Raw genomic sequence first — 26,799 nt, forward strand, 5'->3', positions numbered from 1 at the left:
CCTTGCGCCGCCGGCTGACGTCGAACACATCTCGCGGCTGTCCCCGCAGGCCGACGGGGGGCGTGGCCGCGCACGCGCGGCGGGGCTCGTGGGCGGGGCTTTGGGCGGCTGCAGCCGGCTGACCGACCGCCGGTCGCCGGCGGTCTGGGTCCGCGATCCTGCCCCGGGGGGTGGAGACGCGGGCGATAGATGGGGGTCGCCTAGACCTCGGCCTCAGTCTTTAGTACAGCTGCAGCGACGCCGACGAAGATGGCGCCCTGGGTGCGGACTATGGGGGAGAAGCTGAAGCAGCGTCTGCGGCTGGACGTGGGACGCGAGATCTGTCGCCAGTACCCGCTGTTCTGCTTCCTGCTGCTCTGCCTTAGCGCCGCCTCCCTGCTCCTCAACAGGTAAGACGGCGGCGCAGGGGCGGCCGGCCACTGCCCTCCTCCCCACCCCCCGCGAAGCTGCGGGCTCAGGCCGTGTTACATCGCTGCGCGGGGACCGTCGGGCTGCGCAGCTGCGGGACGTGGGGCGAGCTGCGGGGGCCTCTGGGAGAGCGGCCCGTGGGAGCCGGGCGGGGCGCCGGGCCCGGAAGTGCGGACGGGTGGGCTTGGGTGCCCCGGGTCCTAAGGCCTCGCTCCTCAACCACCCGGCCCCGAGTCTTCCCTTGTTTTCACCCATTTCATAAAACCTGGGCTTCCGTCGTCTATGCTTTTCAGAGGAATAAAATCTTTGAGGGCGGTCCGGTCAGCTGACGGAGGAGAGTTGCAAAGTCCGGTCGCGGTCTGTTTTTGACTGACTCCCCTCGCTCCTCCCCGCGGGCGCACACGCCCACCCTATATGAAGCGATCCCAGCCTAGGCTTTCTCCCTCAAAGGAGTGGTGGTGTTGGTTACAACACAGCAAAGATTTGTTGCCTCGAAGTCAGAAGGCAAAATAGTACTGTCATCCCTAGAATATTTCTAAAGGGAAGACTGAAAGGTGAAATTGGTTAATTTCGTTGACATTTTGAAAGCGGAAGGTTCTGCCTCTGAACTAAACTGGTCGATGTCCTTCATTCTGTTATTTCTAGAAGCGGTAGCGATGAAATAGGTAGTAGGGGCGAAATTATTTGAGAATTATTTCCAGATTTGCTTTTGGTGGAAAGACGTGTGAGGCAGTTGTCAGCGATAACACCTGCATGTTTTCTCTCGTAGTCTGAGCGTGCAGCCATCGTTACTCTTTATCTGGAGATATTGGTCCCCAAGCATAATATCGGGGAAACTTTCGCATGAAACTTGGTAAATTGATTTTGTTCTAAGATAACCGTTTCCTGGGGTTGTGTTGAAGTTGGATTTCTTCCCTTGTCGCTTTGCTTTCTAGTTGATTCTGAGTTATATAATACTAGGTTTAAATTGCGATTAATGTTATTGGAAAATGTACTTTGTGATGGTAAAATGATTTTAAGAGCATGGAGGACGTGGAATCCTTAAGAGAGTGGAAGCTATTAATTATTTACTTTATCATCTGGAAGGTATTTCAAGCCAGATAAACAGGTGTAGTATGAAAGATATGCCAACTTTATATGATTGTTTTGTCCAGGCATCTTTACTTATCTTATTTGGGAGTCAGGTCAGTTTAGGTGTTCCAAGTAGGACAACTATGTAGGAACAGGTTGAACTAGATTTCTGAGGTTTTCAACTTAATCATAGCATCCAGCATCTATATTATTAAGGAATCATAGGATAGCATCAATGTCTTTATAACATCTGAACGCTGTACCCTGTATTTGTATTATGCAAAGAAAGAACGAAATAACACGTGTTACCTCTGAGTGGTTGGATTTATGAATGAGATTGTTTTTGTGTCCATGGCACCATTGGGGGTGTAGCGGTGGAACTAGAAAAATGAGAAGATATGCTTAGTACATATTTTCAAAAAATGATTTTTATACAGGCATTTCACCAGTTAATTTTTAGAAATAACTTTATAAGAAATTCTCAGTTTAAAATCTCCCCTGGTTGGAAATTCCCTGGTGGTCCAGTGCTTAGACTCTGGACTTCCACTGCTGGGGGCCTGGGTTTGATCTCTGGTCAGGGAATTAAGATCCACTGCTATACTTAAAATGGATAACCAACAAAGACCTACTGTGTAGTACAGGGAACTCTGCTTGGTATTATGTAACAATCTAAATGAGAAAAGAATTTGAAAAAGAATGGTTATATGGATATGTATAACTGAATCACTTTGCTGTACACTATCACAATATTGTTAGTCAACTATACTCCTATGTAAAATAAAAAGTTAAAAAAAAAGATCCTGCAAGCCTCATGGCATGGCCGAAAAGAAAACAAAAGCAACAAACAAAACAACCCCACACCTCCCCAGAAAACCAACCAAACAAAAACTACCCCGGTTAATTTGTGGTTAAACTTAGACTAGTACTCTTTTTGAAATTAACTTTTCTCTTATTGTCTTGAAATTTTAACCCCTAAAAATCTCTCAAGATGTTATTTAGTATATAAAATTTTCTTTCAGTATTAATAAAATTATGAATTTTATCTGTGGAAAGATAAAACGGATATAACCTTTGGACCATTGTAACTGCTTTGTGGGAAGAGTAGAGTAATATACTTTATGTATTTCAAATTATGATATCTTTATAGTATTTATTTAATATATTAGAGCATACGATTAGAATATACAATTATATACATTTGCTAATCGTAGGATTGAATATTTGAGTATTATAAGGAATATTTTTTAAGTTAATCCTAATAATAATGGTAATATCAATAGTATTAATAGGTAACTCTTTGTGAGTACTTTGGTCTAGTTACTGTGTTGAGTTTTCATTATTATTGAGGCAGTTTATTCATGTGGTCACAAGTTTTGAATCTGAAGCTTGACTGTTAAGAATTTTATTCTGATTCCTCCTTTAACTAGTTATATGACTTTGGATAAGTAATCTTAATTTTTATTTGAGTCAGTCCCCTAATCTGTATAATGTGCATAATACTGGAGCCTACATTTTGTGATTACTTTGATGATTTAAGTGTTTTTGTTGTTGTGCTGGGTCTTTGTTGCTGCACACAGGCTTTCTGTGGTTGTGGTGAGCAGGGGCTACTCTCTTGTTGCGGTGTGTGGACGTCTCATTGTGGTGGCTTCTTTTGTTGAAGAGCACAGGCTCTAGGCACATCGGCTTCAGTAGGTGCAGCCCGCAGGCTCTAGAGCACACACTCAGTAGTTGTGGCACATGGGTTTAGTTGCTCTGTGGCATGTGGGGTCTCCCCGACCAGGGGTCAGACCCGTGTCCCTGCATTGGTAGGTACATTCCCATCCACTGTATCACCAGTTCAGTTCAGTTCAGTTCAGTCTCTCAGTTGTGTCCGACTCTTTGCGACCCTATGGACTGCAGCATGACAGGCTTCCCTGTCGATCAACAACTCGTGGAGCCTACCCAAACTCATGTCCATCGAGTTGGTGATGCTATCCAATCATCTCATCCTCTGTGGTCCCCTTCTCCTCCTGCCTTCAATCTTTCCCAGCATCAGGGTCTTTTCCAGTGAATCAGTTCTTCCTATCAGGTGGCCAAAGTATTGGAGTTTCAGCCTCTACATCAGTCCTTCCTATGAATATTCAGGATTGATTTCCTTTAGAATGGATTTGTTGGATCTCCTTGCAGGCCAAGGGACTCTCTCAAGAGTCTTCTCTAGCACCGTAGTTCAAAAGCATCAATTCTTCAGCGCTCAGCTTTCTTTATAGTCCAACTCTACATCCACATGTGAGTACTGGAAAAACCATAGCTTTGACTAGATGGACCTTTGTCAACAAAGTAATGTCTCTGCTTTTTAATATGCGGTCTGGTTGATCATAACTTTTTTCCCAAGGAGTAAGCGTCTTTTAATTTCATGGCTTCAGTCACCGTCTGCCATGATTTTGGAACCCCCCAAATAAAGTCTGTCACTGTTTCCACTGTTTCCCCATCTATTTCCCATGAAGTGATGGGACCAGATGCCATGATCTTCATTTTCTGAATGTTGAGCTTTAAGGCAACTTTTTCACTCTCCTCTTTCACTTTCATCAAGAGGCTCTTTAGTTCTTCACTTTCTGCCATAACTGTGGTGTTCCACCAGGGAAGTCCTTAACTGAGTTTTAAAACATGGAACATGCTTGGAATGGTGCTCAGCACAAAAACAGTTATTTTTGTCTTATTTATCCTCACAACATTGTAAAGTATGTACTGTTAACTAGCCTTGGTGATTTTTTTTTTTTTGAGATACAACTTATAAAAGAGTACATAACACATATGTAATTGTATAGTTCTGTGAATTATAAAATATAACTACCCATGTAACCACCACTTACCAAGATATAAAACATCACCCTACTAGGCTCCATTGTCAGTAACATTCTCAGTTGTCATGTATCAGTTTTGTTGTTTTTTGAACTTTATGTAAATGGAATCATATGGTCTTCTCTTATCTGGTTTCTTTTTCTCAACTCTCCTTTTGAGATTTATGCATATTATTGCATATATTGGTAGCTGTTCCACTGAGACTATACCACACTTTGTCCATTCTGTTGAAAGGCATTTGTGTTGTTTATAATTTTTGGCTATTATGAATAATGCTGCTGTGACTATTCTAATATATATTTCTTTGAATAGGCATATGTACTTATTTCTGTTGGGTGTATATGCCCATAAATGAACATGCTTCATTGTAGCATATACATTTGTTTAACTTAAGTAGATACTGCCAGTTTTCCAAGGTTATTATACCAATTTATACTCTCGCCAAAAATGTTTTATAGTTTTGTCTAATATTGTTTATAGGTTTAATTTAGCCATTTTACTTAGTGTATAGTGGGAGGTCATTGTAGTTTCAATTTGTAGGGTCTTGATTATAGCCCCATTTTACAAATGAGCAAACTGAAGCTAAGAGTTGTTCAGTAATTTTCTCATAGATAGTAAGTAGCAGAATGAGATTCTAATGTTGATCATTCTGATTTAGAAGCCCAAGCTTTTAAAAATTACATTAAAAAGACATTATTAAGAAAAACTTATTAATAAGTTTTTAAATAACATTGATTCATATAAACTTTAAGTGAAAGTTGCTCAGTTGTGTCTGACTCTTTGCAATCCCATGGACTATACAGTCCATGGAATTCTCCAGGCCAGAATACTGGAGTGGGTAGCCTTTCCCTTCTCCAGGGGATCTTCCCAACCCAGGTTTCCCTCATTGCAGGCACATTCTTTACCAGCTGAGCCAGAAGGGAAGCCCAAGAATACTGGAATGGATAGCCTATCCTTTCTCCAGGGGATCTTCCTGATCTAGGAATCAAACCGGGGTCTCCTCCATTGCAGGTGTATTCTTTACCAACAGCTATGAGGGAAGCCCTAAACTGTAAAGAAGTCAGAAAATTGAAAGGTGTTCAGAATCACTCATAAATTTACCATTTAAAGATGGCTACTGTTGTTAACATTCTAGTCACTTTCCCTGCAGTTTACGATTTTATTTTATAAATTGTAGCCTTTTCTATATATGGAGCCACTTCTTAATGTATTTTATTATTATTTTCTTTGTTACTTTTTAAGTTACCACAATTGGCTTACATATACTTTAACAGTATTAAGACAGGCTCTTCTAAAGTACTTTAATGAACTTGTTTAATTATTATAACAACCCTGTGAGTTAGGTATTATTATTATTACACCCGTTTTATAGAGGACCAAACAATCGGAGAGATTAAGTAATTTGCGTTTTATCATATCCAGGATTAGAACCCAGACACTACAATGTTTTTGATTCCAAACTTAATGGGCCTTTCACTCTGTGTTCTGTTTCTTTTGTCTGTCTATCTTTCTCTTTCTACAACAGTTTGGAATTGTTTTTAAAATGACAGTATTGTAGTTTTGTAGTATGTTTTTTATATACAGTTGGGCTCTTGGTCAGAACATCTACGTACAGTTTCACGTGTGACTTTTTTCCCCACATAGTGTTGGGTGACAAGGGTGAGTATTGTGAGGAAGAGATTCCACTGGAAGCTGTATCTTTTTTATGACCTAACCCTGAAATTTAGACAGTTAGGTAGCTTCACTTCTGCCACATTCTTTTGATTAGGAGTGAGTTATTAAGGCCAGCCTCTATAGAAGGGGAAGGAAATTCGATTCCTGCTTTTGATGTAAAGAGTGCAAAGAATTTGCACAGTTTTATTTAATTTGTAAATTAATCTGGGTAGAATTGATGACTTAACTATATTTAATGGTTTCATCCATGAACATACCTTTCCGCATTCATTGAGATCCGCTCTTATGGTCTTTTAATAGATTTTTTTCTTTTTCTCATTTAAAAACTTTATTATAGAAAACTTCAATCACATACAAAATAAAAATAGAGTAGTACAGTGAAACCTGTAAATACCTATCACCTGGCTTAAAAAATGATCAGTTCAAAGCCAAGTATCACTCCTGTCCCTAATTATTTTGAAGGAAATGCCATGTGAGATGTTTTATCTATAAACATTAAACATACAGTGTGTATGTGCTCAGTCGTTCCAGTCATGTCCAGCTCTCTGCTACCCTATGGACTAGAGGCCTCCAGGCTCCTTTTTGTCCATGAGATTCTCCAGGCAAGAATACTGAATTGGGTTGTCATGCCCTTCTCCAGGGATTCTTCCAGATCCCGGGATCAGGCCTGCGACTCCTGTGTCTCCTGCGTTGCAGGCAGGTTCTTTACCCACTGAACCACTTGGGAAGCCCAAGCATTTCAGTGTGAGCGTTAGTCCTCAATTGTGTCCGACTCTTTGCGACCCAGTGGACTGTAACCGGCCAGGCTCCTCTGTCCATGGAATTCTCCAGTCAAGCACATTTGAGTGAGTTGCCATTTTCTCTTCCAGGGGATCTTCCTGACCCAGGGATCAAACCCAGATCTCCTGCATTGCAGGCAGATTCTTTACTGTCTGAGCCACCAGGGAAGCCTCAAAAGCTTCTTATTTAATGTGTGTGTTAGTCAGTCAGTAGGTATCAAATATTTCAGTAGATGTCTTTATCTGATAAGAGCTTTTTATCCCCTTGGCTGTGCCATGCGGCTTTCAGGATCTTAGTTTTCAGGCCAGGGATTGAACGCGGACCCCCGCAGTGCCCCAGAATCCTAACCACTAGGCCACCAGTGACCTCCCAAGAGCTTTTGTTTTTTCTACATATCCAGGATACCATTTCATTCTTTTTTTAAAGTTTTTTTTTTTTTTTTTGATGTTGACCATTTTTAAAGTCTTTATTTAATTTGTTACATTATTGCTTCTGTTTGATGTTTTGACTTTTTGGCCAGGAGGCATGTGGGATCTCAGTTCCCTGACCAGGGATTGATCCCACACCCACTGTGCTGGAAGGCAAGGTCTTAACCACTGGACCACAAGGGAAGCCCCCACAATACCATTTCACAATAAAAAAGCTGTTAGCATCCTTAAAATATCTACTCATTGTTCAGATTTCCCTGAATCTGTTAGAACTTTATTCTCCAATATTTTATGATGAGAAGTTTTAAATATACAGCAGTGTAGAAATTTATAGTAAGTGATCAATTATCATTAAAATTTTACTGTATTTTTATATGCTTTATTATGAGCCTGTCTCTATTACGCCAACATAATGAATCTTATTTATAAACAGCCTTTTAGATTTATTCAAATAATACCCAAGTATGATCTTTTAATCTGAAAATTTCTTCCCTTTTTTTAACCTTGTAATTTATTTGTTGGGGAAACTGGCCATTTGTTCTGTAGAGTTTTCCACAATTTGGCTTCTGCTGATTGCTTCCCTGCAGTGTTTTTGAATCTCCCTCTAGGTTCCCTGTAAACTAGTAATTAGGTTAAAAGGCATCATTGTTTTGATTTTTTTTCTCCTTTAGTTCATGATGATTAAAAGATATTGAACTATTTAGAAAAATATGCCTTTTTATGGTGTGTTATTCTTTACTTTATGATATATTGCTAGTTTTAGTTAACTACTATTTTACTGAGTATTTCATTTCTCTATTCATGAATAAAATAGACCTAAGGATTTCCTTATATTATCTTTATCAGGTTGGGGGATTAAAATTATTAGTCCTTTTAAATGGGCTTCACTGGTGGCTCAGAGGTTAGTGTCTGACTCCAATGCAGGAGACCCGGGTTCGATTCCTGGGTCGGGAAGATCCCCTGGAGAAGGCAGTGGCAACCCACTCCAGTATTCTTGCCTGGAGAATCTCATGGACAGAGGAGCCTGGTAGGCTACAGTCCACGGGGTCGCAAAGAGTCGGACACGACTGAGCAACTTCTCTCTCTCTTCTCTTTAAGTTGGCAGCTTTTCCTCATTTTTTTCCTCCCTGAAAGCAGTCTGTATAAAGTAAGGATTATCTATTTTATGAAAGTTTGGTGAAATCATATGGGCCAGGGGCCTTTTTTTTTTTTTGAGGCCAGGTCTCTGATTATATTTTAATTCCTCTAATAAATAGTTGGCCTTTTCAGGTTATCTAGTTCTTAACTTCCTAATTCTTAGCATTTTTTTTTTCTAAAAGTTTGTCATATTATTTATCCAATTTATGACTATATAGTTGTTTACAGTCTTACTTTTCATTTCAGTTATAGCTGTGACTGCTTCTTTTTTTTCATTCTGTGTTGTGTCAACTACAAGTTGGCTCTTGCTATGGGCACTTGCCATCTATCTCTACAAGGATTAAATCATGTGCTGCTTCAGCTGCTGATGTTCAACACCTCCTGAAAGAAGTTCAGGATGGAGAGCAGAAATGAGGCACTCTGTGCTGGGGGTGGTGTGGTGGGACTGGCAGCAGAGGTCTTCAGATAGATATTTTCAGGAGCCGATTTTATTAGCATGATTCTTGTATCTCCTGATACCTAGAAAAACACTAAAAGCCTTCATGGTGATGACTGTTTCTCGTGACTCACGAAAGGTTCATGAGTCTAGCAGAAACCTTTCGGAAGAATATGTGCTTGATTGCATGTATTCCCCCTTCACCAAAATCTCATATATACTGAACATCCCCCTTCCTTCTTTGGAGTAGTTTCTTAGAGCTATTTCAAAGTGCTGTCTCCCACACTGCAGTCCTCATTTTGCCCCAAATAAAATTTACAGCTCTCATGTTGTGCATTTTTAAAAAGTCAACAGTTTTATATTTGTATCCTCTCTTTTTCTTTTCTCCCCTGATCTGTTTTGCTAAAACTTTGTCTTTTTTAACTTTTGCTTTTGAGAATTTCCAAGCATACATAGAAAAAAGAGAGTACAAAGAACCTCTAAGCACTCATCACTCAGCTTCAACAACCGTTAGTATTTTAAAAAAATCTGACCTTCCTCCTTTTAAAATAATTATTCTGCACAAAACCATAACCTTACAAAATTAACAGTAATTTTTAAATGTCTTGTAATAATCAGCTCATACTCAAATTTTCTTAATTATATAAAAATTTATAATGCATTTGTTCTAGTCAGAATTGCAACTGGGTCTACTCATTTTATGTAGTTGCTGCATCTTTGAAGCTTTTGTAAGTATAATCTAGAACAAGAGTTGCCCAACTTGCTGTAAAGTGTCAGTAAATATTTTAGGCTTGGCGGGCTATATCAGGTCTCTGTCCCATATTCTTTTTTAAATGTAAAAATCTTAGCTTTGAGGGCTATACCATAAGCCTTTGTCAACCCTAATCTAGAACATTCCTCCTCACCCGCTCTTTTTTTTCCCTTTGCCATTGACTTGTTGAAACTGGGTTATTTGTTCATACTTTGGATTTTGCTGATAGTCATCTGCACCTCTGTATTTCTTGTAGACAGGGAGTTAGAGTTATAAACTCTGTTTGATTTACATTTTTTTAGGGGGGGTGCAGGTGTACTTCAGTGATGATGTGTACATTCTAATACATCACATCAAAAGATAACTCCACATTAGGTCGAGTTGCCTCACATGTTGTAGATTCAGGTGGTGACAGCTGCCCAACACATTTTCTCTTTGATTTCACCATTTATTTCCTCCCTGAATCATTGTAGGATGCAACATGGTGATTTGTTACTGTTTCATTCCTTCTGTATTTTTTAATTTAAATTCATGTGTGTGTGTGTGTGTGTGTGTGTGTTTGTAGAATTGCTTTAATTTATCCTCTGTTAAGGTCTGTTTAGTTACAACGAAGTATAGCTCAAGCTGGAAAAGTAGAATATATGCTTATACCTTTTTCTCTTAATTATCAGTTTTTAGAGTAATTACTGGTGCCCTAATAACCTCAAGTAGTATCCAGCTAGAGGTTTTATTTTATTAATTTTTCCAAAGAACCAGTTTATAATGTCTTTTGTCATTGTTGTCTACTTGATTGATTTCTGTTCTTTAGTGTGTCCTTCCTTTTTATGTGTTTGGATTTGTATTTCCTCCCCCAGCCTTCTGAATGCTTAGCTTGTTGGTTTTCAGTATTTGTCTCTGATTAATGCAGGATAACCTCAACAGTATAGATAATTTGGGTCAGGTAATTCTTTGTTGTGGGGGGCTGTTCTGTACATTGTAAGATATTTAGCAGAGCCTTGGCCTCAAGTCACTTGATGTAAATACCACACCATAAAAAATACCTCTCTTTTATTTCCCCACAGTTGTGACAGTGAAAAATGTCTCCATATATCGCCAAACTCCCCTGGCAGTGGGTGAGATCACCCTTGGTTGAGAACAGCAGGATTAATGTATTTAACGCTAAAGATTTCCTCCTTAAATAATGCCTTTCAGTTAATGCTTGCCTTACAGTGATGTGCATATTGCATGAAGTGTTTATTGTCACTCAGTCTAAGCACAGGTCTATAATTCCTAATCCATAATTCAGAAATCCAAAAGTTCTGAAGAAATAACTTGTCCTCTAGATTTGATACACCAGTTACATTTGATAACAAAACCTGGACCTGAACAGGCATGAGACTTGTTTATTGTATTTATTTCTGACTTATTTATTTATGGTGTATACATTTTTCTATGGAAATATTAATAATAATACCTCATTATTTATGTTATTATAACATGATGTATTATGCTATATAATTTATGTTGTTTATGAAATATGTACTATATAAGTGTTGAAGGATTCTAAAAATTGTGAATTCGGAGTCGTATCTTTCTGGCTCAGAATGATTTTCAGTAAGTGGCTGTGGACATGGATTTCATAATGTGAATACCTCTATAACCCATTGAGTTAGTTTCCAGACTTAAGGTTTTTTAAAAGCTTGATGTCAAGTGTGCTATTTATTGGTTGGAGTGAAGCTTTGTATAAGGCTTTGTATAAAGGAATGGGAAGCATAAGAGCAGAAAAGTGAGTTGGGGCCAGGTTGACAGGGACCATAGAGGTTTAGAGGGTTTGTGTTTCCTTCTGCAGGCAGGTTAATCCGTAGCAGTTCTTTGAGTTAACAGTAACCATATTTATGTGAGAACTTTTAGTGATAGGTTTGTAGTGGATGTTTGTCAAGTGCAGAATTGCCCTGGGGGCCTAGAGACCAGTTTCCTGTGGCTGAGTGGTGCAGCCTTTGTCTCACAGCATTTGCACTTACTGTTCACTGTCTGTAATATGTGAGCACCTTTAATCATCATCTTCACCTTTTCTTACTACTTGGTGCTTTATTCTTCAATTCTGAAATCCCCAGTCTTCACAGTATCTTCTGTAGCTGGTTCTATTTCATGGTGCATTTGGGGCAGTTATCCCCAGTCAGAGAACGGGGCTGGATGTGGCACTCACTTGTGTGCTTCCCTTTTCTGTTCTAAAAATTTTAATTGGAGGATAATTGCTTTACAGTGTTGTATTGGTTTCTGCCATACAATAACAGAATCAGCCACAAGTATGTATACATGCGTCCCTTCCCTCTTGAACCTCCCTCCTACCTACCCCTCTGTCTAGGTTGTTGCAGAGTACTGTGCTTGAGCTCCCTGTGTTACACAGCAGCTTTCAACTAGCTGTCTGTTTTACATATCATAATGTACGTGTTTCAGCGCTGCTTTTGCCCCACCCTCTCCTTCTCCCGTCGTGTCCACAAGTCTGTCCTCTGTGTCTGCATCTCTGTTCTTGCCCTGCAGATAGCTTCATTAGTACCATCTTTCTGGATTCCATATACATGAGTTGATATACAATACTTGTCTTTCTCTAACTTCACTCTGTATAACAGGCTCTAGGTTCATACACTTCCCTTCTTTTCAAGATTCTGTTCCTGTATTGCTTGTTGCTGCTAAGTCGCTTCAGTCGTGTCTGACTCTGTGCAACCCCATAGATGGAAGCTCACCAGGCTCCCCCGTCCCCGGGATTCTCCAGGCAAGAACACTGGAGTGGGTTGCCATTTCCTTCTCCAGTGCATGAAAGTGAAAAGTGAAAGGGGAGTCGCTCAGTCGTGTCCGATTCTTAGTGACCCCATGGACTGTAGCCTACCAGGCTCCTCCATCCATGGGATTTTCTAGGCAAGAGTACTGGAGTGGGGTGCCATTGCCTTCTCTGGTATTGCTTGTTATCCAGTGCCTAAAAACAGTGTATATGGTTTGTCCAGTTTTCCAGTTGTTTATGGTGGGAAGATGAGTCTGGTACCAGTTATTCTGTTGAGGAAGTAGAAATCTCTCACTCCTTTGGAACTTCTGCCATCTGTCTTTTCTTACTGATATCAGTCTCTTGCACTGTAAGCTTCTAGTTTATACACTCTTTCCATTTTAAATCTTGTGATTCTGGGTAACTTTAGTGTTTGTGCAAGTAACCCATCAAATACTGCAGTTTACCTTGAGGTGTCTCTTCTATAGTCTCTCACTTGGATCACCTTTTGGTGGCCTGTGTTATCACCAGAGACTGTTCTGTGAAATCTTAAAAATTAAGCCTCCCACTTGCTGACCTGTGGCTACGTCTCTTATTCCATCAGTCACACTGTACCTGCTTTTCTCTGCTTTCTTCCTATCTATTGTCCCTCTTCTGTTATCCTTTACTTTCTCGTGTGGTTTAGTCAGTCTAGCTTAGATTCCATGGCTCATCACTTTAGCCACTCTACTGCCAGCATCCTTGACTCTCTTTGCTTGCATGTCACTCACTGAACAAAATCCAAACCTTGGATCAGTGATGCTGGTTTGTTTTATTAAGTGTTTATATCCTGGTTACTGAGGGCTGCTAGAGAAGATCGCACACCTGTAAACTGAACTCTTCAGCTTTAGTACTGCCCAGCAGTTCCTGAGGATACCTTTCTCTTTACTTCGCTCCAGCTGCTGCTTCAGAACTTCCTCAGTTTTCTAGAACTCCTGTTCATGCCACCTTTGCCTTTTCCTCTCAAGCAGCACCTGTTTCACTTAAAGGCCATCATATGGCTTTGAATTCTTTTTGTCTAATCTATAGATTTAACTCCATTCTCATCAACACTTTCTTTTTCTCTAGTATTGAAGAGGAGATATCACTTTCTTTTATAATTATTTTTTTCTGTTTTGGCTCTGAATCCCAACTACTCCTGTATTCTCTAGGGGAAAATAATTCTGTGTTATCTTTTCTCTCCTACCTCGTTTTCTTTTTTCTCTGTCTCTCCTATTAATGTTTAAATGTGATCAGATTTTTCTAAACACCTTTCCTAATTGTCTCTCTCCAGCTGACACCTTAGCTCTTTTATTTATTTATTGTTCTTCTTTCCTTTGAAAAGAGAATTATCCACATTTCCTGATTCCACTTCCCCACCAGTCTTCAATCCATTACATCCTGCGAAAATTGATTTGCCTAGTTCATCAGCATCTCTCTTGTTGCTGAGACCAGTGGACACTTCTCAGTCTCTTTTACTTTATTTTACTAATATTTGATCATGTTTAACTACTTCATTCTTGTTGAAATGCTTTCTTCACTTATTCTTCTTTTTTAAAATCTTGACAGCCTTTATGATTTGACCCCTGTGTTTCTTCTCAGCTCTCCTAATCCCTAGATACCTTTATAGATTTCTCTGCTTCTGCTTATTTCTTAAATGTGTCGAGTTCTCTTCATTTTTCAGTTTGCAGCTTGTCTCTGGTCGTGACATTCATTCCCATGACTTCAGTGATCTTTATGCTGGTAATTCCCAAGCCTTTATCCTTGGCCCGTATTCTCTGCAGAGATTTAAACTACCCAAAACCTGGCTGGTTATGGAACATTTCTGCTTGGTACATCTTGAAAGTGAAAGTGAAAGTCACTCAGTTGTGTCCAACTCATTTCTACTTGGTGCATCTTGAGAAACCTGAAAATCAGCATGTCCAAAAGGAACTGATTTTTTATTTCTCTCTTCTCCTTATATCTAATCAACTACTTAGTCCTTTTTTTTACTTTGTTTTTTGAGGGAATTCCCTGGTGGTCCAGTGACTAGGACTTTGAGCTCTCATTGTGGAGGCCCTGGATTTGATCCCTGGTTCTCCCTGGTTGGAGAACTAAAATCCCTTAAGCTGTGCAGAGAGGCCAAAAAAAAAAAAAGGTGTTTTTTGGTCAGGCCATTTGGCTTGCAGGATCTTAGTTCCCTGACCAGGAATCAAACCCCTGCTCCCTGTAGTGAAAGTGTGGAGTCCTAACCACTGGACCGCCAGGGAATTCCCCTACTTGGTCCTCTCAATTCTTCCTCCTAGGTGTCTCAAAACAGTCAGCTGCTTTTTATCTCTAAGTCTCTACAGGCCATCCGTAGATTCTCCTAGAGTAACTGCTTCAGCAGCTTTCTAACTAGCTTGCTTGTTTCCAGTTTAGGCTATCCTCCATATTGCTGCTAGAGTGGTTTTCTGATTAAACAATCTGATGATACTGCTTTCCTTCTTAAAACTCTTAAAAACTCTTAAAATCTTCTTAAGCTGTTCATTATCTCCTGGGTATTACTCAGGACTCTTGATGGTAGACGAAAGAAACTCATCTTACTCTAGGTTTGGCAGAGGGGGAATCATTGGATGCTTATGTAAGTGCAGAAAGAACTGGCAAGTAGCCGGGCCTCAGAAACTTTGAAATACTTTTTGCACCTCCCTGATTGTCCCCCTTCTCTCTGTGGCTTGGCTTCATTCTCTTACTATGTAGTGATTTGTGAACTGAAGAGCGGGCACCGAAGCTTGAACTCCGTGTCCTTGCTCACGGTTAGAGTTGTTGAGGGGCTGCGTTGTTGAGGGGCTGGTGCTTCGCAAAACCATGGTAACCGAAAACTGTGCAATGTGAGGACAGACTGTATTGCTACACCGTCATGTGACTTATGTGACACTAGGTGGTATGGCTATGGCTTGTTTTTTTAGGTTCCTCTCAAGGCCACGTCTTCCTTGGAGCCGTGCACAGATCTTACTTAGCTCACGTTGTTCTCTCAAGTTTGAATTCCCCTCATTCCTCTACCCTGTCCCCTTCTGTTGCTTTTCTCCTGCTCATTCTTTAAGTTTTCCCAGAGACACAACTTTCTCTGCAAAAAGCTCTGCTGTTTTGGGTTGTGTATTCTGCCCTGGGTGCTCTCATATCACGCGTACTTTCTCTGTCATAGTATGGCACACATCATCACACTGTGTTCATTTCCTTACTGCTACACCTGCGGGATAGTATTTCCTATGCAAATAGACACAGTGCTGTTCCTTACTATATCCCCAGAGCCTAGTACCGTGTAGCACTAAATGGGTACTCAGTACAGTTTTTGTTTTGATTTAATGCAAAATAATCAGAATTTTGGTGGGGTATGAATACTACACTGTCATTAGAAGATATTCTGGAAAAATGTAGTATTGGCTAGTTAAATATGACAGCCTAGGTGCCAAGTTATGAAATATTGAGGATTTATACTTCCTTATACTTTAAATGAAATATACTTTTGATAGCAAACATTCTAATATTCTTATAGTTAATAAGTATATTACAGAAAACATGACTGGAGGAATTGCATCAACCTGATACTGTAGATGCTTAATTAAATACTCATTAAATCAATGAAGGCACAAATTAGTTTTATATGTGTTTTTGGTTCTAATAATTATCTTCATTTATTTCTAAGGTATCTTCATGTTTTAATGATCTTCTGGTCGTTTGTTGCTGGAGTTGTCACATTTTACTGCTCATTGGGACCTGATTCTCTGTTACCAAATATATTCTTCATGATAAAATACAAACCTAAGGTAAAATATATGTGTTCTTATTTTTAAGAGTCAGTATATATGATTCTGTGCTGTTCGATATTCTTCTTGAAAGCATGTTAAAGCAGTGATTTCTAAAAAATCTATCTGCTATAATTTAATAATGGAAGACATCAGAACATTTTCAAAGTGAAATTTGCATATGTATATATTTTTAAAGTGTACAGTTCTCCTAGGAGAAGCTAGAAAGAGAAAATTCAAAATGCTCAGAAAATTGGGTCCACAATTTCAGTGTCCTTTAACTTCATATTAACTATGAGGACAGTAAATTAGAGGTTCCCAAAGTTGCTTGTACAGTAGAATCACCTAAGGAATCTTTAAAAAAAATACAGGTTCCTGGGCTCTACCCCCGGAATTTGATTGAATAGTTCTGGGCTAGGACCTTATAATTAGTACTTGTTGAAAGCTTTCCAGGTGATTCTGAGGCACAGACGCAACTCAGGAACTCATTGTTCCACGGATGTCCGTTTGCTTCATAGAAACAAATAATCAGGCAGTTTGCTTAACCAAAATAGTTTGTTTTGTATATCTGAACTTTGAGGAAGATGGTACTGTATTGAGTCTGTCTCTGGTAGGTAAAGTCCCAAGAGTGTAGATGAGGGTTAAGTGGGATATCTTGAAGTCTTCCTTGATAATTCTTCAAGTAGCTGCAGTCCCTCATCTTAGGTTGGTTGATATTTCTGCTCAGAGGAAATACGGCTGTAAATGGTGCCCTGTGTTTGGTCAGGAAACTGACTAGTTATAGCATATGTTCTCCTTCATTGATTAAAGGTTTTGGAGAAATAGAAAATAGTTTTTTCTTATACTTTTGCAGCAGAGTATCATTTTCAAATATAGATTGAATTTTTTTTTTAAATAAGTGAGCATAGCAATTGACTTTAATTTTAAGCTTGGGAATTTGGCTTAGTTATTATAAAGCATTTCATTTGGTATTTTTCTCCTGTTGGCAGTTTGGTATAGCAAGATTTATTTATTGTAAAGAATAGTTTCAGTGTTAAAGCAGACAGTAATAAAAAAAAATCATGTCCTCTGAATTCATACACTGATTAACCATTTTTTGAAAAGTTGATTCTCTTTAGTAAATATGATGTGTAATGTAAAGACAAATCTCCCCACTTCCCTTTTTTAGCAATTAGGACTTCAGGAATTGTTTCCTCAAGGTCGTAGCTGTGCTGTTTGTGGTAAGGTGAAATGTAAGCGACATAGGTAAGTTAAACACTTTTAATTTGTTGATATTTTCCGTTAAGTTTTGGGTTTCAAGCAATTTAACTGTATGATTTTCTTTAGGCCTTCCTTGCTACTTGAGAACTACCAGCCATGGCTAGACCTGAAAATTTCTTCTAAGGTTGATGCATCTCTCTCAGAGGTAACTGATTTAATTAATATTGCTGTGTATACCCAAGCAAAAAATGTTAGATACTTAATGGGAAATGGAATCACGGAGCATTTTAATAAATGCCACCTAGTTGATTCTTGGTTAGATAGTTGATTGTTACACAACTTGAATTGTAAGTCATAAGTATTTTTTGATTCCATATCTAATAAAAATGAACATTTTGGCCAAAGAAAATAGTTTTACCTAGTTACTATTTATCTCTTTAAGAAATAGTCATTTTTTATAATATGGCAGTAGAAATAACCAGAATAGAGCAGAGAACAGGATACATTTCACTGTTTCTGCATAATATAGGAACAGGAAGTGTGATCTCTTTGTGGCAGTCACATTTTATATGTATCTTTTTGGTAATATACCATGTTTTAGTTATTTCTTTGAGATACTTGTTTTCTTCATCCATCTGAGAAAGCTGTCAAATTCTTGAAGGCAGGGAATAGATCTCATTTGTCCCCAGCACCAAGTGCAGGGGCCAGATGTATTGTTGGTATCTGATAGATATGTACTGAATTAAACTAAATGCTGATTAGTTGAAGAGTAGCATTAAATATCTGAATCCTGCCTAATTGTCACTTTTCCCACTTTGAATCCTCCGCTGGCTAAAAAGTATGCTGCATAAATGCTAAATTATTGGCATTTTCCTTTTCCCATTTCTTCTCTAAGCTCTTTTTCATCCTCCAGATTCCTGGATTGAAGACTGTGCTTTCCAGTATGGTAGCAACTAGCTACATGTGGCTGTTAATAAATACTTGAAATATATTAGTTCTAATTGAGATGTGCTATATATGTAAAATATGTACTGGGTTTTGAGAACTTCTTAAGGAAAAAGAAATGTAAAATATCCTATTATATATTTTATATTGATTATATGTTAAAATGATAATATTTTGGGTATATTGGGTTAAATAAGATAGATAATAAAATTAACTTCACCTATTTTTATTTTTCTTTAAATGTAGTTAGTAGAAAATTTGAAATTATATATGTGGCTGACATATTTCTATTTGTGAGTGTTGATCTGAGGTGTTCTGAAGACAAGACTTCTAGGGAAATAGTAATTGTGGTAATTTGACACTTTATTTCTTTGTGAAAACTTTGACACTTTATTTCTTATGTAATTTTTGACCTAGTGCCTGGAACATATTGGTGTTGAGTAAATATTAGCTCTAATATTTAAAAACCATTTTCTGAGGTCTTGCTTTAGGCAGGAACTAGACTACGTCCTAGGAATAAAAAAATAAAATATGCTTCTTTTCTTCTGGGAGCTTTGGTCCAGGAGGGGAGGTAGGCATATAAACAGACAGGCACAGTGTAATGTAATGCAGTCAGTTATGGAAGAAACATACAAGGTATGTCATTAGTACAGAGGAAGAAGTGCATAACTGTAGAGAGGGGCAGTCAGAAAGTATACCTAGATGTTTGCAAGCCTGATAGTAAAAGGGAAAGGGTATTCCAGGGTGTGGAAAGAGTTTTTGGAAGGAAAAAGAGGCTTTGAAACCGGGTGGACAGTTCTGTAAGCTGAAGGATGAAATGTGAAGGAGAATGTGGGCAACGAAGAGACCATACTCTAGTAGCTAGGGTTTATCAATTACTTACTATATAGCTTCCCCTGGTGGTTCAGACAGTAAAGAATCTGCCAGCAGTGCAGGAGACCCAGGTTTAATCCCTGGGTAGGGAAGATCCCCTGGAGGAGGAAATGGCAACCTACTTCAGTATTCTTGCCTGAAGAATTCCATGGACAAGGGGACCCTGGCAGGCTACAGTCCATGGAGTTGCAAAGAGTCTGATACAACTGAGCGATTAACACTTTCAATACTTACTGTATAGTAGATATCGTGCTAATCACTGTACTTGTATTCATGTAACCTATGAAGTAGGTGCTATTTTTGATGGTTTTACCAAACCTAGGGTTTAGAGCATTTTAATAATTTTCTCAAGTATAGCTGGCTGGTAGCAGAACTCATCAAAAATGCAGGACTGCTTTAGTTCATAACCAATTTTTATATCGCCGTTTGGAAATCAGATCATCAAAAGACTTAAAAGGCCATGCTGAAGATGTTTAATTGATCATAGATGTCAGTGATTTTCAAATTGTGTAACTAGAGTTTTCAGATGTGACTCACGGGATGTTTAGTTCAGTTCAGTTGCTTAGTTGTGTCTGACTCTTTGTGACCCCATGGTTTGTGACCCCATGGACTGCAGCATGCCAGGCTTCCCTGTCCATCACCAACTCTCGGAGCTTGCTCAAACCCATGTCTGTTGAGTCAGTGATGCCATCCAACCATCTCATCCTCTGTTGTCCCCTTCTCTTCCTGCCTTCAATCTTTCCCAGCATCAGGGTCTTTTCCAATGAGTCAGTTCTTCACATCAGGTGGCCAAAGTAATTGAGTTTCCGCTTCAGCATGAGTCCTTCCAATGAACGTTCAGGACTGATCTCCTTTAGGATGGACTAGTTGGATCTCCTTGCAGTCCAAGGGACTCAAGAGTCTTCTCCAACACCACAGTTCAAAAGCATCAATTCTCTACAGGATGTAGTGGGAGGTGAAAAGGAAGTAGAAGGTCACAGCTGCTGGCATGCAGCTTTCTCTTGCCTTTTCAGAATCAGTGCAGCTCCACCTTTCTTACTTTGATGTGTGGTTTGTTATATTGACGGTTTCATGCAGGTGAGTGATGTGGTCAAATACATATTTTAGATCACTTTGGCAGTTTTGTGGAGGATGGAAGGGAGCTAACTTGGAAGGAGGGAGACTGATTTAGAGGCTATGTATAGGGGTGAGAAGAGGTAGAAAAGAGCTACCTAGGATGTAAAATCAGTAGGACTTCTGGTTGGATTATTTGGGGAATAATGTAAGATGAAATGTTGAATGGTAAGCTTTCTAGTCTCCTCTCTGTGTCCTAACCCTGTCTCTGTGTATCTTATTTTTCCAGCTGATATCACTGATGCTTAGTTTTTGTAATAAAAAATCCAAATCTTGTTGCCTGAGTATGTAGAGAGTCCACAATCTTCATTACTGGGCCAGAGAAGGTATATAGTCAGATTAGGTATGTTGTTTCATTACCTCCCTAGTGCTTTTTAAAATTAATGCCCACTGCTGCAAGTCCTTTTAAAAATTATACTGTTCCACCCAGGCTCAAGAAATGGAAGGTTTAACACCAAGGATTTCTTTTGTTTCGTTTTGTAACTTTTTTAGATGTAACTTAAAGTTGTCACAAAGCTGAGCATATTCATATACCAGCACTCAAATCAAGAAACAAAAACATCTTAGCACCCAGAAGTCCTGTTCATGCTCCCTTCTAGTCTATCCTCCCTTGAAAGATAACCACTGACTCCTTAGTTCCCCGACCAGAGATCAAACTTGTGCCCCCTGCATTGGGGGCACGGAGTTTAACCACTGGACCACCAGAACCAGGGAAGTCCCCTACGTCTTATATATTTGTCTCTTCATTTTATCCTGGGAATACTGATTTATAGAGGGCATTAGGAATGCAAAAGACCAGCCTATTATTTTCCTTCTTTCCGTAGAATTTTTTTGGTTCATTGAATCTTGAGAGTCAGGAACAATTTAGATTAAATTTTTTTAAATTATGGACATATTTTAAAGTGTGTGTGTCATTCTGATAGTAACTTTTCTTTTTAATGGAGTTTTATTGTTTTCAGAGTGTTTTCCCGTATGTCCCTTTTCATCATCACAGCTATGTGAAGTCGACATGGACATTTTGTCATGCAAAAGAATGACACTAGGGGTCAATATTTGGGATACTAAGCTTAGTTTTTGTTATATATTTCTTAGTATGAGAGTTTATTTTCCCAGAATTAATTAACTTGATTTTTCTTAAAAAATAATTTTTATGCAGGTTCTTGAATTAGTGTTGGAAAACTTTGTCTACCCCTGGTACAGGTAAGTTCTTTCTTTAAGATCCCATTAAGTGTGCTAATGATACATTTTTAGTATAGATGGTGATTTCTCAGTGTTGGCACTATTGATATTTTTGGCCACATAATTCTTTGTTATGGGGACCTATACTGTGCATTATAGGGTATTTAATGTACCCCTGACTTTTTCCCAGTGAATGCTGGTGGCACTCCTTGTTCTCCTTAGTTGTGATCACCAAAAATGTCTTCAGAGATTGCCAAATTTACCTGGGAGGCACAGTGGTCTCTTAAGAACCATTGATGTAGGTAATCAATTAACAATTTAGTGATAGCAAAGAGGAAAAAACCCTAGGCTACTTTTTGAAAAAACAGTAACTTGTACAGTTTCTTATGACTCCTAATTGTAGTGATTTATCATTTTGTATGCACTTTTTACACTTGAATTAGTTGTACATTTAGAGAAAAAATTTTTATTCAGGTATTTCATTAAACTGAAAGTTAATTTCAGTAGACTTCCTGGAAAATTAATGTTCCAGAGTAGCTTTGTTTTTGGTATCTGATGCTAATGTACAAATCCCCCTATGCTCAATGGAATATGGAAAATGCTCTAGATCTGTGGGAAAAAAAAAGTCTGATTTGACAATCAGAAATCATTTAATAAAACATATACTCCCTTACATAAGCATCATGTACTTAGTTATATATTTGAACACTTACACCTATATGACTTATAATATTTAATTATATCTCCCCTAATGTTAGAATGATTCAGTATATTTTGAATTTCCTAATTTAAAAATGCTAATAGGCGGCTTCCCTGGTTTCCAGTGGCTAGGACTTAATGCTTTCACTGCCATGGGCCTGGGTTCAGTCCCTGGTCAGGGAACTGATTCCACAAGCTGAGTAATGTGGCTGGGGGGAAAAAAATGCTAGTAGTTGAGTTGATCTATAGTGGATTAAAACAAATTTAATACTCATATAATATGTTATTTTTGCATTTATAGCTTATATACATTGGCATCTGTCTTAAACATGGGGCATTTGTCATTTAAGTAAATTGATTGTGAGGCCTTTTATAAAATGAATCCTGTTGTGAAACTCCCTGACTGCCACCCCATCCCCACCCCGCCCCCACATTATAACTTTTCAGACAAAATCTGGCTGTATTTTTTAGTGTGTATCCTGTATAGCTATTGATGCTATGATATTCCCTTCCTTGGAGTTAATAGTGGGAACCATGATTGATACAAAATTATCTTCTTTATTCTACCAAGGGACTTAACAGCATCATCTTCTAGTTCAGAAAATTATGATTATACATACCTTTCTTTCTTGCCTTGGATTAGGAAAGTATCCTAATTCTTCTAGGGACCTCAGGCTATAGGAAAATTCAGGAAAAGGTTGTCAAAATTTCTATTTAAAAACATTTTGAGTTTCAATTTATTTTCTTTTTCAAATAGAACACACACTTTTTTTTCTTACTTTTAGAATTAGTTTATATTATTAATCTATAAATATTTAATTTAACTTTTCTATGTAATTCTGTTTCTTTTCAAAATTATTGTGTTTTTCAGATATATCTTTGATGATATTTAGAAAAGGATCTTAAAAATCTTAAACATGTGACTACATACACATGAATGTCTACAGGGAAATCTATACAATAATTTAGTTAATAATTATGTCTTGGTACTAGAATTATGGGAGATTTTAATTTTCTTCTTTGTTCTTCTGTTCCATAATATAATGCATTGTTTGTTAAAAAATAGCATAAGTAAATGGGAAAAGAGTCAGTTCTAGACTTCTCTTGATTTCTAGAAAGGGAAGCTGTATTTCTTTGAACTTCTAAATGCTTGTTTTTCTTTTCAATTGAAGGGATGTAACAGATGATGAGTCCTTTGTTGATGAACTGAGAATTATATTACGGTTTTTTGCATCCGTCTTAATTCGAAGGATTCACAAGGTATATATTTATAATGAGAAATTTGGGAATTTCTATACTATATGTTGGAGAAGGAAATGGCAACCCACTCCACTATTCTTGCCTGGAGAATCCCATGGACAGAGGAACCTGGTGGGCTTAGAGTCCATGGGGTGGCAAAGAATTGTACATGACTGAAGCAACTTAGCATGCACACTATATGTATTTGCTTTGTTCTTCACCTTTAATTTTTTTAGATTAAGAGATAAATGGATTACTATTGATTAATTGATCAATTTTGCTTTCTTTAATGTTTGGATATCTTGGTTTTTAGCAGTTAGAGATAAAAAGACAACTGTAGAAAAAAAAGTCATGTTCTTGTTAGATGAATTTACTGAATACATTGTAATGATTATGACGTTTTAAAAAAATTTCAAGCCATATATATACACTTAACTTTGTTGGCTATAGACACAAGTACTTGTCTACTGCCTTGTCGGTTCTATATATTGAACATATTAATAATAAATTAGTGATCTGTATCTCTGCCAGTAATAAATAAATTCTTGTTAAATGTTGCTATACCCATTTGAGAAATGACCAATAAAATCAACCACTGTAGCAAACATATGCAAAAAATTATGAATAAGTAGTTCCCAAAAGGAAAATATAAAAGTGCCAGTTAATATTTGAAAATATGTTGTCTTTTAATGAGATACTATTCTTTTGCCTATCAGGTTGGGAAAGAAAAAAGAATGATAGTGTTTAGCACTGGTGATTGTAGAGAAACAGGCAAAGCATGTTCAAATTGATATAACTCTTACCCTGTTAGGGGGTTTGGTAATCTTCATTGAAAGACTTAAAAATGTCTGTACTCTCAAATATAATTCCATTTTTTTAGTATATTTTAAAGAGATAGAGGGGAAACATGTATATTCAAAGATTCATTGCAGTATACCTTATAATAAGGAAGACTGAAAAGGAAAACTGATGTCCAATGACAAGATTGTTGGTTGGTTGAATATAGTACATGTTAACTATGAAATCCTTTCTATAGTTTTTGTGATTACTTGCTTTCATTTAGTATAATGTTTGTGATTGTTTGTTTTCACTTTGCATAATATTTTTGAGGTCTATTCATGTTGTCCTGTTGTACCTGTATCAGTACTTATCCTTTTTTATGTCTGAATAATATTCCATTGTATGGATATACCACATTTTGTTTATCCATCTGTCAGTCGGTGGACATTTGGATTGTTTCTACCTTTTGGCCATTGTGAATAATGCCACCATAGGGTTTGTGTACAAGTTTTTTGCGGGGAGAATGTGTATAGAATATTTGTTTTCCTTTCTTTTGATTTTACCTACAAATGTAATTACTGGGTCAAATGGTTTATGTTTAAACCATTTTTTTAAGAAACTGTCAAAAGACTGTTTTCCTAAATGACTGCACCATTTTCCATTGCCACCAGCAGTGTATGAGTGTCTTGATTTCTCCACATCCTTGCCATAACTAATTATTATTTCACTTTTTGATTCTAACCGTGCTAATGGATGTGAAGTCGTATCTCATTGTGGCATTGATTTGCTTTTCCCTGTGACTGATGGGGCTTCCCTGATAGCTCAATTGGTAAAGAATCCGCCTGCAATGTAGGAGACTCCGGTTCAATTTCTGGGTTGGGAAGATCCCCTGGAGAAGAGATAGGCTACCCACTCCAGTATTCTTGGGCTTCCTTTGTGGCTTAGCTGGTAAAGACTCTGCCTGCAATGTGGGAGACCTGGATTCGATCCCTGGGTTTGGAAGATCCCCTGGAGAAGGGAAAGGTTACCCACTCCAGTATTCTGGCCTGGAGAATTCCATGGACTGTCTAGTCCATGGGGTCGCATTGAGTCAGACATGACTGAGCGACTTTCACTTCACTTGATGGCTGATGATGTTGAGCATCTTCTTGGATGCTTATTGGCCATTTGTATATCTTTTTTGGGGGGAGAAATGTATATTCAAATTTTTTGTCCATGTTTTAAACTGAGTTATTTGTCTTTTAATTACTGAGATGTAAGAGTTTATTATCTATTCTGGATTTCCTTGATCAGATATATGATTTCCAAATATTTTTTCCACTTTCTGGATTGTTATGCTATATATTTTTTTCTTTTCATTTTATCTGCATACTGTCCTGGAAGATAAGTGGGTCTTTATCATACTCATTTTGTAGAAAGTTAGTAATAACTCTATGTCAGAGTGTCAGAGGTAATTGATGGGCAGAGGATTAGGCCTGGGTCATGTTATTCCTAGTACAGTGTTCTATCCTTGGTAGCATTACCTGAATTATGTACCTTGGGGGTTTGGGGATAATGAAGACAATCATTTAAGGTCCACAGTGTTTTTTTTTTAAATCGAAGTTTAGTGACAAACTCATTGTTTTATTCATTTTGACTTTGACCTGAAGTTTCTAAAATAGAACTTGCAAGTGAAAATTTTCATGTGTATTCTCAGAAGATGAGATTTTACAAAATATTTGAAAACAAAGACATCTTGTTTATTTGACAATTAATGGAACTAATTTATAATCACTAAGTACCAAGAGGGCAGGGGTAAATGAAGAGTAATGTTATTTTGCAAAAAGCCGTATTGCTAGCAGAAACATAGCCCCTTTTTGAACATGTTTGATATTCATAGCTGAAAGATACCTATAAACTGCTCTGGGTTTTACTAGTAAATCACTAATATTGGGGGCTTCTGAGTCATTACACTTAATAGATTTATCAGGCTGTGATGTTTTCCCTCTTTCTTAATGAGGAATTTAAAAAGAATTGAAAAGTTAACACAAAATAACACTGTTGGGATGCAATTTTCTCATGCCTTTGATAAAGGGAGAATGTAATGTGTTGAGCTTTGTGATGGCAAATAACCCTGTTGAAGTCTAATAAACAGGCTTTTTGGTGATTTACTTAATTTACAAGACTTTTTTAAGTTATTTTATTTTCTGTCTCTTTTATGTGTATTCATGTACACTCCTAATTCTGTCTTACTAACCTACCCTAGTCACTACAGTTTCCAATCTTTAAGTTGAAAATTGTCTGTGGGGAAAAATGAAACTTAGTATTATTCCAAAATAGAATGTTGCCATATATCTTGAAACCAAGATTTGTCTTGTAATCTGAATGAAAAGTTTATTTTCAAGCAGCCTTAGTTAACACAAATATATAACCTCAAAGGAATGATAAGCTGCTTGACATTTTTTTTTCTTGAATTTATTTAGAACAAATACATTAAAGAAATAAGTCAAGAATAAAGACACTAATTTCATGAGAAAAATTTAGTGTATAAGGTATGCCTGTTAAGGTATATTTTCATTATTGTGGTAGTAAAACTGTCTGAAGTTATAATCAATGTGGTCTAAGACTGTAAAGTGCTTTTAAGTTATATTTTTGAAAGATTCCTAATAATATAACTAATTTTTTAAAAATTTATTTTTAATTGAAGGATAATTGCTTTACAATATTGTGTTGATTTCTGCCAAACAGCA

At 37.7% G+C, this 26,799-nt stretch overlaps 1 protein-coding gene across 1 annotated transcript in view; it reads left to right on the top strand.

Moving 5' to 3' along the window:
- Positions 1-249: 249 nt before the first annotated feature.
- SNX14 (sorting nexin 14) overlaps positions 250-26,799 on the top strand; it is a 69,946-nt gene continuing 43,396 nt past the window's right edge. Inside the window, exons 1-7 of the mRNA XM_052646110.1 lie at positions 250-389; positions 1,178-1,261; positions 15,943-16,063; positions 17,211-17,287; positions 17,369-17,447; positions 21,330-21,373; positions 23,224-23,311. Coding sequence (XP_052502070.1) covers positions 250-389; positions 1,178-1,261; positions 15,943-16,063; positions 17,211-17,287; positions 17,369-17,447; positions 21,330-21,373; positions 23,224-23,311 — 633 coding nt within the window. The remainder of the gene's footprint in view (positions 390-1,177; positions 1,262-15,942; positions 16,064-17,210; positions 17,288-17,368; positions 17,448-21,329; positions 21,374-23,223; positions 23,312-26,799) is intronic.

This window comes from Budorcas taxicolor, chromosome 9 (assembly GCF_023091745.1).
Source record: "Budorcas taxicolor isolate Tak-1 chromosome 9, Takin1.1, whole genome shotgun sequence".
NCBI classification, from domain to species: domain Eukaryota; kingdom Metazoa; phylum Chordata; class Mammalia; order Artiodactyla; family Bovidae; genus Budorcas; species Budorcas taxicolor.